Source organism: Brachycentrus maculatus, unplaced genomic scaffold, assembly GCF_059751285.1.
Source record: "Brachycentrus maculatus isolate JH-2025_06_01 unplaced genomic scaffold, ASM5975128v1 h1tg000322l, whole genome shotgun sequence".
NCBI lineage: Eukaryota > Metazoa > Arthropoda > Insecta > Trichoptera > Brachycentridae > Brachycentrus > Brachycentrus maculatus.
Genome location: NW_028281071.1, coordinates 275,379 through 287,728, shown reverse-complemented (window position 1 = coordinate 287,728; position 12,350 = coordinate 275,379). Strand labels below are relative to the sequence as shown.

At 31.8% G+C, this 12,350-nt stretch overlaps 2 protein-coding genes across 2 annotated transcripts; one reads left to right on the top strand and one right to left on the bottom strand.

Annotated features, from left to right (window-relative positions):
* Positions 1-3,069: 3,069 nt before the first annotated feature.
* LOC148304381 (RWD domain-containing protein 1) lies at positions 3,070-8,504 on the bottom strand. Its single transcript, XM_088268355.1, has 5 exons — positions 8,358-8,504; positions 7,853-8,055; positions 5,038-5,181; positions 3,873-4,059; positions 3,070-3,395 (listed from the first exon to the last, which is right to left on the bottom strand). Exons 1-5 carry the CDS (start codon positions 8,425-8,427, stop codon positions 3,289-3,291), a joined length of 711 nt encoding a protein of 236 aa, XP_088124481.1. The 5' UTR covers positions 8,428-8,504; the 3' UTR covers positions 3,070-3,288.
* Positions 8,505-9,439: 935 nt separating this feature from the next.
* LOC148304380 (BRISC and BRCA1-A complex member 1-like) lies at positions 9,440-10,679 on the top strand. Its single transcript, XM_088268395.1, has 2 exons — positions 9,440-9,674; positions 9,761-10,679. Exons 1-2 carry the CDS (start codon positions 9,577-9,579, stop codon positions 10,545-10,547), a joined length of 885 nt encoding a protein of 294 aa, XP_088124521.1. The 5' UTR covers positions 9,440-9,576; the 3' UTR covers positions 10,548-10,679.
* Positions 10,680-12,350: the final 1,671 nt, after the last annotated feature.

The following is a 12,350-nucleotide window of genomic DNA, read 5'->3' as shown; positions in this document are numbered from 1 at the left end:
AGAACTAATTATTAATATATTTCATATATGTAACTCCTACGCAGTTTTCAACCAATTCCAATGAATAATATTTTTCAATAAATTTCATGTTTGTTGAATTATGTCGAGTATAAAAAATTACCACATTTAGGTAAAATTACAATATTGGTTACATATCATGTAAGAAGACAAACCGATCTTGTTATGAAAGCATTGAAAAAGTATTCTTATTTAAGTGGTTTTTCTTTTTATCTTGATAATTTGTAATAGCTACGGAATGTTACATTTTTAAGTACGGTTTAAAATAGTTATCATAATTACCACGTAAGTTATTTATTATTTCAGTACGTCCCGAGTATTTTGTGATATATTTTATGAATTTAATTAGCAATTTACTCTTGTAATTAATTACATAACTCTTAATATCATATTCATACCGTCCAAGCAAATATGTAATCTATGCACACATCATTACATTTAAATAATAAGGATGTTCACTTAAATATTATTGACTTCTGCTTGGATGTAGGGTTAGTTGAATACTGCCCATTTTTTTGAGAATATTATCATTTGGTACAGTTATAATTTTTTTTTTTACTAATAATTCAAAAATCTTTATACATGAAACACAACCCGTAGCTTTTGTTCGGTGACGTTGTATTAACATAAATCGTAGTACAGAGAGAACTTGATTCATTCTAGAAAGCTACAGTACACTTCTGATATTCCGGGTTCGGGTGAACTGGGAAGCGTATTATCCGGGACACATGAGTCATTGAAAAAATATTTTATAAAAATAAAAATATTTCGCAATAGTACTCATAATGTCGAAACACATGTTGGGGGCTGAAAACATTTATTGTCCCCAGAATAACAGTATCTCACTTGTATGTCATGTTCATGTAAAATACCTTGATAACCTTTTTTTTATTTCTTAGCCGCCATATTATATTATGTGGTAAAATTTGTGGAAAGATCCGTTGTTTTGGTATTAGAGTACGGATTCCCTAATGATCTTCTAATGGTGGAGACTGACCGGAGCATTTCGTCGTAACATCGCTCGCGGCGAGCATCACCGAGCATCCAAAACTATGGATGGAGCGTTCGGCTCGGTGTAATGACTGTCTGAATGCTCACATCGTAACGTGTTACGTTACGACGAAATGCTCCAGTCAGTCTCCACATTAAATGATCGGATATTATCCAGCTCTAGTCCAAACAATACTTCGTGGTATCATGCATTAAAAAAATCACTTTCAAATGCAAAATATCCATTTTCACATTAGTTGTCTCTAGTCGTGTCACATTGTCAGCACGTGGGTCTTACTAAACAAGTAGGTATACATAAGTGCAGTTTTAAATTCCTCTTTGCTTACATTCTTTTCATGTTTTCAGATTGACTGGAAAATCTGTTATATGAGATCTTTTTTCCCCATCCACCCAGGAAAATCGGAAGTACACTGTACATATTTGAAAATTTAATCAAATTTATCATTAGAATTACATCAATTAAATTAATGTTTCACCCCAGATTCCCTAAATACACACAGCCTGCAATACAATAAGGTTTTTTTAATTTTTTTAAATATTTATTTGATAATAAAGGCTTTGAGAATAGGCCCAATATTGCTTTATCTTAAATATGGATATATTTTCATTATTCAAAAATTGGCCAAAATATAAACAGTAAAATCACATTGTTATTAATGAGATATATGATGATTGGTATAGAAATAGATTATGTGAGGGGTATAAAATAAAATAAATCTATCCATACAATGTGTTTAAAAAAATGCATACTTTATTTAGATAAAGTTTTTGATGGATGGCATTTTTGTTTTAATACCTCTTGTGAACTTGCTAAAGATGTATTGTAACAAATTTTTGTATTTATAATCTAGAAAGTTTAAAAAAGTGGGTGGTAAAAAAGGCCTTTTTTAATTTTTTATATTATAGAGCTAAAAGGGTTTCTTTTTTACATGCTGTGCCCATATTTTTTAATGTTACTTATTGGCACTTCAGCAGAAATATGATTTTTTTGTAATGTGTATATCCTACACAAACCCAGTGAATAGACGGTAACTAATTGTATTAAACATTTAAACAATTGCTTTGTCTCTCATATTTTCTTCTAAATACTACATAGGGAAGTCTCTTTTTATCTCGTTTGTGATAAAAACAAGGCATAAACTGCTGGTGACAGTCCTGGGTTAAAATATTTGAAGGAAAAAATAATATATATTAATTATTATGCATAATAATTGATATCAAGACTAAATACATGTTATTATAGCTCGGTGACTATTAAAAAAATTAAAGGCATACCTTAATTAGTTTTGTTTTTAAAAGTCAGGATGGTTCGATCCATCAGAGATTATCATGAAACAGTCCAATTACAGATAAATACTACTCCAGGGCATCGGACTTTAAGACCTAAATAAATAAACAAAAATTAATTTTCTTATACATTATATTATAAATTCAGTTAGAATGTAAAGGTATTAAATAAAGCTAAAGTTTGGGCAAGCATTATGGAAACATATCTTGCAGAATTGCTCTTATTTGACTGATTTTGAAGCATGTTACATACTTATTTTGGTGAAGTCATTTTTAAAACTACTGTTTACTAATGGTCTGTTTAAATAATCAATGTTTTTGTTAAACCTCTTTTATAAATGTTATGGATGTTTTATACTCACTGCATGCAGTTATATGTATTATGAATGTGTAAAACTTTAGTTGCTTACTTGTAGGTTGAAGTTATGTTTAAAGTGTTGCAAATATTTTATGTGTAAGTGTTTAATTGTAAACTTTGTTCAATGTTTTATATATGCAATTTTGTTTAATTGATGTTTAGTTACATGCATTGGAATTATGTGTACCTAATGGGATTTTGTGCAATATTCACATAAATTATATTTGAAACAAAGTACACATGTTTTATTTCTTACCTTTTTACACTAGCCGTTGTTTATATTTCATAATATGTATGTCATTTTTATAGATTGTTAGATCCAACCAAACGTGGTTTTTCGAATTGCAATTTTGGAAAGTTGGCGTGTGATTGTTGTATGTGTAGTAAAATAAATATTTAAGTTTATAGAATTTTTATTAATTAGTTAGCAGTACTCGTAAGAATTCAGATTCTTGAAGGCTTCAATACGGATGAATTGAAATATTGACACAACAATAAATGGACAGTATAAAAATATATAAAAACAGTTAAATTAATCCAACTAGAAGTAGTTCTTATTATATTCACGCATGTCCAATAGGAGTATTTTATAGGACATAAATTTATTTTTTGATTTAGTCACTTTCACTTTGACCCGGAACATAATCTTCGTCATCATCATCCGAAATATCCAGGTCATCCAAGTCTTGGAATAATGACTCATCTACCTTGATCGCATCAGCTAGAATAAAATAAAATAAACAGATCCATAAATGAATCCCAGAAAAATTCCAATATTTACATTGCCTTTTCTTGACGACAGTTGTAACTAAGATTTGCTGCATTCTACGGCTTATCTCTTCCTTATCTCTTCATTCCTCAAAAAGTCAAACCACTACACTATTTAGTTGGCTAAGTCATGTACTTGTATGTACGCATGCCTCCCGAGAGCCTTAATCAAGCTTGCCTCTTTTACAAGGCATTAGGTTCGAACTGCCCAAGATGACCACTGCTGACAATTGGTTAGTAGCTCTCGTCTGAACTTCAGGACGCGGACCTGACTTGGGAGGATACAAGAGAGCTGGCAGCCGACAGAAAAGCCTGGAGACAGTGTGTAGATTCCATATGCTCCACATAGGAAGCGGATATATATTGTCTCTATCTATCTATCTAAATTGGATTAAAATGAACTTCCATATATTCAAAATTTTAAACATACCATCATCCAGGAACTTGAGATCTGATTCATTTAGTGTGTTATCTCTGAGGAACAATTCTTTTCCAGTAAGTTTTCTATTGTCTTTTAATTCCTTGTCCCTCCTTGCAACTATTCCAGTCTCCAATTCAAATGCCGTTCTCCAAGCCAAGAATGATTCTACTGTCACTCTCGTGCCTTCAAATCGTTTCTAAAAATGGAAAAAAAGTGTTTTAAAAATACAACCCAGTTTGAGTTTAGAAATGATTGACTATTTAATAACAGTATCTGGATTAACTCTGTAACAATTCATAATTACGTACAATTTAATTAACATATGTAAAAGTATTAATATATTTGGGTTTGAAATTACCAAGTAGTACATTTTTGATATCTCAACATAGATGAAAAAGAATATGGAAATCTTGGTATTTACAGGGCTTATGATATGTCATAGGCTGGTTAAGTTATCATTTTACACATGTATAACATTCACCAATTCTACCCATGATTGACATCCATACTACTCAAATTTTTGGAACTCCCAGATATATTGATTAATCTCGTGACACAGTACATATGAATCTTCGTCTATGTTAGATGTCCAAAATTTAATACATAACTCCCTAATAAAAGTAATTTAGACAGACTGAAAATGTTGTAAATTAACAAGTAGTATTCATTTAAAACCAAAATTTAGTAACACTTAAAAATATCCTAATTAAATCACAATTACAAATTATAGCTTGAATGAATTTATCGCTGACTCCTTTCTACAATGTCATACATATATAAAAAATCCTGAATTTTCAGTTGTGCATGTTTTCGGAATGCTCAGAAAATATACTGTATCCCAGCAAAAGCGGCATATTTTTAACTTAATATTTATTACAGTGCAGAAAGTGTTGTTTTTGCATTTTGAAGAAAAGGTATTGTTTAATTATTTTTTCAAATGTACAAAATATTTTTCAAATGCCGAAAAAACATTCATGTTTTACCTAAAAAAATCTGTTGCACAATAAAAAGTTCAATAAGTGGCTTGATATTTATTTTTTATACATTTTATTATATTTTTAAACTTTAAAAACGATCTTCTGAAAAGTTTTTTGATATATGACGTTATTAAAAGAAGTGAGCGATTTATGTGAGTTCACAGGAAAATACATATATTTATTGAAATAATATTTACCATTTCTGCTTCTTCTTCAGCCTTCTTTTTCCTAAGTAGTCCTTCTTCTTTCTCTTTTTTGTGGTGATCTGATTTTATATTCAACCATTCTTGTCCGGCTGATACCAACGTGAAAATCATCACCATTCCTAAATTTTCTGCTGCCTGCATATTTGTATAAATTTAATTTTAAAAAAATATTTCACAATAGGTAAAATTAATTCTAGGATATGTATTTTTGTCAGATTACAGTGGTTATTGTTTCTTTTAAGAATGGCAACACTTATCTCTATTACCAGTTTAGCTATTTCCTTCCACACAGAATTCACAAAAAATAGTAACAAATAGTAACACAATAGTGTTATCATGCTCAATCGATTCTATCCAGAAAAAGGCATCACAATTCCTATTATGGACTACTTAAGAGTCCATTTTAGGAGATAAATGCTATCACTATTTACAATTATGTATTCATATACAATTCTATTAAGAATAAAAAAAGTCATTTTTGTTTCTTACAAACTTTTAATTACAGGCATTCATTTTATCGTCGCTAAAAACAATTACTATAATATACATTAGAACGTCTGTACAACGGACGTCTATTAAGTAAGTTCCCAAAGACATAGAACTTTAAAGATATTCATCATGTATTTTGTCTTCTATATAAAAAACACTAATTTCAATTTAACACATTTCGGATGGGTGTTTTTTACGCCTGCGGACCGCTGACGATGGGATTTGATGATTGTGTACATATAGTTTTGACCTTAACAAAGAGATTGGTACATAATATTCATATGAAAACAATAAACAATTCTTTCTTTTCTGACTTTGAAATGAGGCCAGTGCAGGAGGTAAAAATACCCTTCCCATCCTTAATTATTAATCGACCGAACGGGTAGAAATACCTCTCTCGTCTTTAGAGTGTAAACCAAGTCATTTCTTTAGATTTGTCTCCAATAATGGCGATTTAGAATTTCACTTGCAATAAATATTCAGCGTTTAATTCAATAGCAATAACCAATAACTGGAACTTTACTAGAGACATCTATTGGTGAGATGAAAAGAAGCTTTTTATTAAGCAGTAACTCTTTTATTAGTATGTGAGGTCCGAATCCTGGATAATAATCACACACATCGCTCACTCCTTTCAAGAACGTCATAAATCAAAATTCGTAATTTTCAGTTGTGCATGTTTTCGGAATGCCCAGAAAATTTACTATATCCCAGCAGAAGCGGCATATTTTTAAATTAATATTTACCCGCCACAGGGCAGAAAGTGTTGTTTTTGCATTTTGAAGAAAAGGTATTGTTTAATTATTTTTTTAAATAAACTAAATATTTTTCAAATGGAGAAAAAACCTTCAGGTTTTACTTAGAAAGATCTATTGCACAGTAAAAAGTTCAGTAAGTGGTTTGATATTTATTTTTAATACATTGTATTATATTTTTAAACTTTAAAAACGTTCTCCTGAAAAATCGAGTTTTATGATTTATGACGTTCTTGAAAGGAGTGAGCGACATGAGAAACGCCAGAAAATATCATTTTAATTTTTATTATTAAAGCTTATAATTTGACCAGATAATTTATTTACAACATTTTGAATGTGTCCAAATACTTGTTCACAAAATCTGGATTATCTCCAATTACAGGAGTTATTTTCATATTATTTTTTGACATCTAATACTAATAAAAGAGTTTCTGCTTAAAAAAAAGCTTCTTTTCATCTCACCAATAGATGTCTCTAGTGAAGTTCTAGTGATTCAAGAATAATGTTTCAAAATTGGTTCATATATATAGAACCAATAACTGATTTTTATCAACAAACTTTGTAATAGATTTATATTATCCACTGACACTTCGTGATGGAATTGCATTTTTAATTTATTATTAGATTAAAACCAATATTTTTAGCTTTTCCACTTTTTTATTTGACCAGCGACCGGGTTTCGTCGTTACCGACATCATCAGACTGGTCTGATGATGTCGGTAACGACGAAACCCGGTCGCTGGTTAAATAAAAAAGTGGAAAAGCTAAAAATATTGGTTTTAATCTAATAATAAAAAAAAACAAACTTTATGTTGACAAGAGGATGTGCATTATTATTCATACATTCTTGGTTTACCCCAATATTACCAAATATACTGTAAGATGATAACATGGATGTCAAGGAGGGGGGATGATGTCAGCCAATAAGCGATGGATACCTGCAATGTTACCTGGAGCCGAGTACAGGAAAACGACCATTGGCGACCTACACTTCCTCCCCAAATAAAGACCAAAGTAGATCGTAGACAAAATCGTATCGCGCGATCGTATTGTAAATAAACTTTGTGTTACAAACCAACTAAGTATTTTTATTGCTACAGCACTGTGCTTTTACAATACCAGTCATCAATAATCAGGACCCTACCCAGAGTCGAATTCTAGCACTACACATCGCTCACTCCTTTTAACAACGTCATATATCAAAAAACTTGATTTAAAGTTTAAGAATATAATGAAACGTATTAAAATTAAATATCAAGCCGCTTATTGAACTTTTTACTGTGCAACAGATCTTTTTAGGTAAAACCTTAATGTTTTCATTCCATTTGAAAAATATTTAGTATATTCATAAAAATAATCCAACAATACCTTCAAAATGCAAAAACAACACTTTCTGCCCTGTAGCGGGTAAATATAAAGTTAAAAATATGCCGCTTTTGCTGTGATATAGTACATTTTCTGGGCATGCCGAAAACATGTACAACTGAAAATTGTCAATTTTTGATATATGACATTGTTGAAAGGAGTGAGCGACATGTGTGTATAAAATAAAATGTTATTACCTGCTCAATGAGATGACTTATAAGGTCTTGTTTATTAGTATCTTCTAGGTTTTCCTCGTCATCCACATCGATTTCTGGAGGTTCATCGGGATATTTTTTAGTGTATGTGAATATAAGGGAACATGACATCCCATATTCATTATCTTGATCAAAGTCTTCCGATTTTATTGTGATTCTAAATTTGTGTGGACTGGTATCCAATACTATAAAATAGTAAAAATAATAAATAATACAGAAACATTCATTTTCACAACATGGGACCTCGCGAAAAGTTGTCAAATAGTGTTATCAAAAATAAATGAGATGGGTTACTCATTCCGCCGTTTTTTCTGATATAAAACAATATAAACTAACCCTAAATTAAAATAATGCATCTGTATTTTTCAAGATACAGAAGAATTACATCTTGAAATATACAAATGCAATATTCAAACAATGAAGAAACATTTTTTTAAATAAACCCACTTTTTCAAGCGTTCATGTTTGAGATAAAATGAAAACTTACCTTCCATGTCTCCATAATATATAGACTCTAAGGCCTCTAATTCATTTGTTTGTTCCTCTTTATAATCCATAATTTTATTAAAATGTGTCGGTTTCCGAATTAACCTAAATTGCGAATACCTTCCACCTTCCACAATTTACCAATATTAAACGTCAAAACTGTGACATTTTGATTACATGTGGAAACGAAATGTATGAAAAAAATAATTCATGAAAGTACCTATTTTAAATCACCCCCAAAGATATAACTATATACTATAACTATACTCCATTGTACTATAACTCCATTCCTTCTGTCGATTTCGATTTTAGAACTGAATACTGAATATTGACCAGATAAAAAAGTGAAATTTAAATACTGTTATTAAAAATATAAAGATAAAAATGATTTTAGAGCGTTGAATTTTAAATTGAGACAAATAAAGAAATTAAAACAGTAGTGAGATAGTAGAGAGGAGAGGGAAGTAAAAACAAATATTTACTTATTACAATACTAAGTATATTAGTTTAGTTGTCAAGGAATTGCAAATAAATCAAACATTAACTCTTACCACTCTGTGGGCCAGACATTCTGGCTCATATGATTCTAGTAGGCAGCTCCGTGGGCCACAATGTCTGGCCCAGCGCAGGTATAACTTTAATCACTGATTTCTCTATCACCCAAGAATATTCTACCAAAAAAATATTTCAGATAAATACAGTTTATATTAATTAACATGGTCCTACGAATTGCCAGACGAGTGCCCCAAAATTAGGGAACCAAAATATTAATTTTAATGATAGAAAAACGTAGCTTTTTTTTATCAGAGTAGCTGATCAGTTAAGTATCCAAATTTGTGGGTATTTTAAGTTCGGTTAAGTTCTTTAGAAAACCAACCCTGGCTACGTTGCATAACTAGCAGGTAGAGATGGCAAGATTAAATTGAAATATATCCACATACAATCTCTTGGAAATATGTTCGAAGTTTTGATTTCGATGATAGTTTTTCATCAGCCGCAAGATAGCGTAGTATTAAGATATCTAATCTGTTTTTTTTTAAAGTACCTACTTTGATATTTTTTTGTTAATGATTGGCAACAATTTTTAAACTGTCAGTTGCGAATGTCATCAGCGTTAGTTGTTAGTCAAAATATTATTTAAAGTAAAAATTGGAAGAGTCATTTTGACCTTTCGTTAAATTATTTTCTTATTAGAAACATATCTTGAATTTGCCGTTAAGATGACAACTGAATATAGTCCTAGTACGGACGATGAATATTCCGAGGTAAAAAGGGATGGAAAGCAGATGCTGATTCACGAAATCAGCGATAGCGATACGTAAGGATCAATTTTATACTCATTTAAATAATAAAATTATGATTGCATTTATGATATGTAATTATGATCGTATTTTTTGCTTACAGGGAAGACTGCAATGACAAACAGGAGATGTCTTCCTTGAAAACTGACGACGAAATAGAGGTGTTAAATCACATACCGAAGAGAACAGTACCAAACTCCAATGTACCTGAAAAAATTGTCTTCTGCATTGACGCTTGTGAAAATGCCGATTCTAACTTATTCGAATTAGATCATGGAACCACTTTTACACCTTTAAATATGCTCAAACGCATAACTGAATTCTTTTTGTACTCTAAACAATCCATCAATCACAATTCTGAATTTGCTCTCATTATTTTGAAAGAAAGCGAACCGTTTTGGATGCATAACTTCACTAAGAATATTATCGAGATCATCATGGCCTTAGATAAGTTTGAGAGTGAAGAGTGTAACGTGGAAGAGTTTGACCTGTCCAAGTTGTTTGACTTGGTCCACAGTAATGTGAATATGCCGGAGCTGTGCGCAGACTACAAGCTCGTCCCTCCCGCAAACGTCGTAAGGCTGATCTTGCTCTACAACCGCTCTAACTGTTTACCCCGCCTCGCCCCCGAAACCCAGTCTTATGAGGTCTTGAAGGACCACCCCTACTTTACAGTAGACATACTCTACTCTCACGAGGAAATGTGTTCGGGCCACAAGTGCGAAGAGATATACGACGCTTTACAGTCCTTGGACAATGGGTACTCGTACATGTTTGAAGTGGTAAAAAGTGCTTCTAAAATGCATGAATGTGCCGCAAAACTCTTATCTCACCCTTTACAGAGACCACTTCAGAAAAACACTGTGTATTCCTTTTTAAATGAAAAGTAAAATGTTTTATGTGTTTACACTCCATTAAATTGAACTGTTTCAATTATTGTTATAAGTTATATGATTCATTTATTGTTTGAAATTTATTTTTTTAGATAAATTTTTAAAACAAATATACATTTTAATTAATAATGTGAGTTATTTGATTTACACATTTAATGTACAGTAATACCCCTTAAACAAATTAAATTTATTCCATGAGGTGGTTTGTAGTGCAAATTATCTCTTACATCACAATTACTATCCCATATTTGCACATAACAGCAGCTAACAGAGGCTACGTAAAATTTTACTATGCATAACATAATAAAGCCAAATAACATAGAGAGAGATAAATAGACAGACAGTACATATTCACTATGCTTAATCATAGTTTACATAGTGGAGTGCCAGTGCCAACACTGATGTATGAAAAGAAAATACGGCAAAAGAAGGATGAAACCTGAGTGGACACCGTCGAAATGTGATCCCTTAGTTGAAGGTGTGGAAAAATCAATGTATGACAGAATTAGAGATAAATAGGTGTGTAGAGTTGGTTAGGACATATGGAACGAACGAGTGAGGAAAGAACAGTAAAGCTAATTTATGAGGTGTATGTATTTGGAAATAGGAGCAGAGGAAGAAAGAAGAAAACTTGGCATGATTAGGTAGGTCAAATACTTGAAAGCGGTCAGGCCAGGATTCAGGATAATCGACGAATATGTACCACATGAGCAGATGCATAAATGTGGAAGAGGCAAGGAATCTTTACTAAGACAGAGTTGTGCAGCATTCAGTTCTCTCGGCTTACCCTTGCTTACCTTTCAGTTCTCTCCTTAAAGGGTGTGATGGTTAGTCAGTTAGTCGATAAATGAAACTAAGGTTTAGTTAGAGATAATAGAAGAAAAAAAGGTTCTTTGAGGTGGTTTGGACAAGTGCATCAAATAGATGATAAATGGTTAGCTTGAAGAGTGTATTAGACAATGTGATTAGAAGAACAGAATGAAGATGACCATGAAAGACTTGGCACTACTAAAGCAATCAAAACCTGTAATATGATGGTGTCAAAAGTCTACACAACTGGAGGGCATATATGGATATAGAGAAAGCTGGAGTATATGTGGAGGATAGAGAGAAAGCGGGAGCATATGGAAAGGATGAATGTGATGATCTATCCTCTCTGCCTTCCTTTTCTGAGAAGCTGTGTGATGGTAGTAATAGTAGTTTATGTGTTGACTGAGGTATTATTGTATTGCGCATATGTATTAATATAATGTTTTGTTAAATATCTGTTTCTCATTCAAACTGAATAGACTGCTTTTATAAAGACTTTTTTTGGGAATACTATCAGGAAGTGTAATGTATCTTGGAAAAAGACCCATTTTTACTAATTAATGCCTCATATAAAAATTGTATATTAACACCAGTCTAATTTTGGTGAGTAAATTCGTCATGCAGGAAATCATCACCAAACAACTCGAAACAGGACTACCCGAACACTGCTCGGATTCATTTTTTTTTTCATTCAAGGCCTTATCCGCACCCCAATGGTGTATAGGGCACTGCATCATATAAACGCAGTGTTATCTTGATCGTTAACACATGAAGGAAAGGTGATCAGCCCTCCTCTTCCGGTACCAGTCCAAGGTAATATTGAATAAACATAAGAGTGAAAAAATTAGTTATATTTATTTGACCCCACCTGGGCATCGAACCCGGGACCTCCAGTACGGTAGCCGAGCGTGCTGACCATTACACAGTCAGTCAATAAAAACAAATACCTACATAAATATATTTGGCTCGGGCAAATCAATACTACCAAGA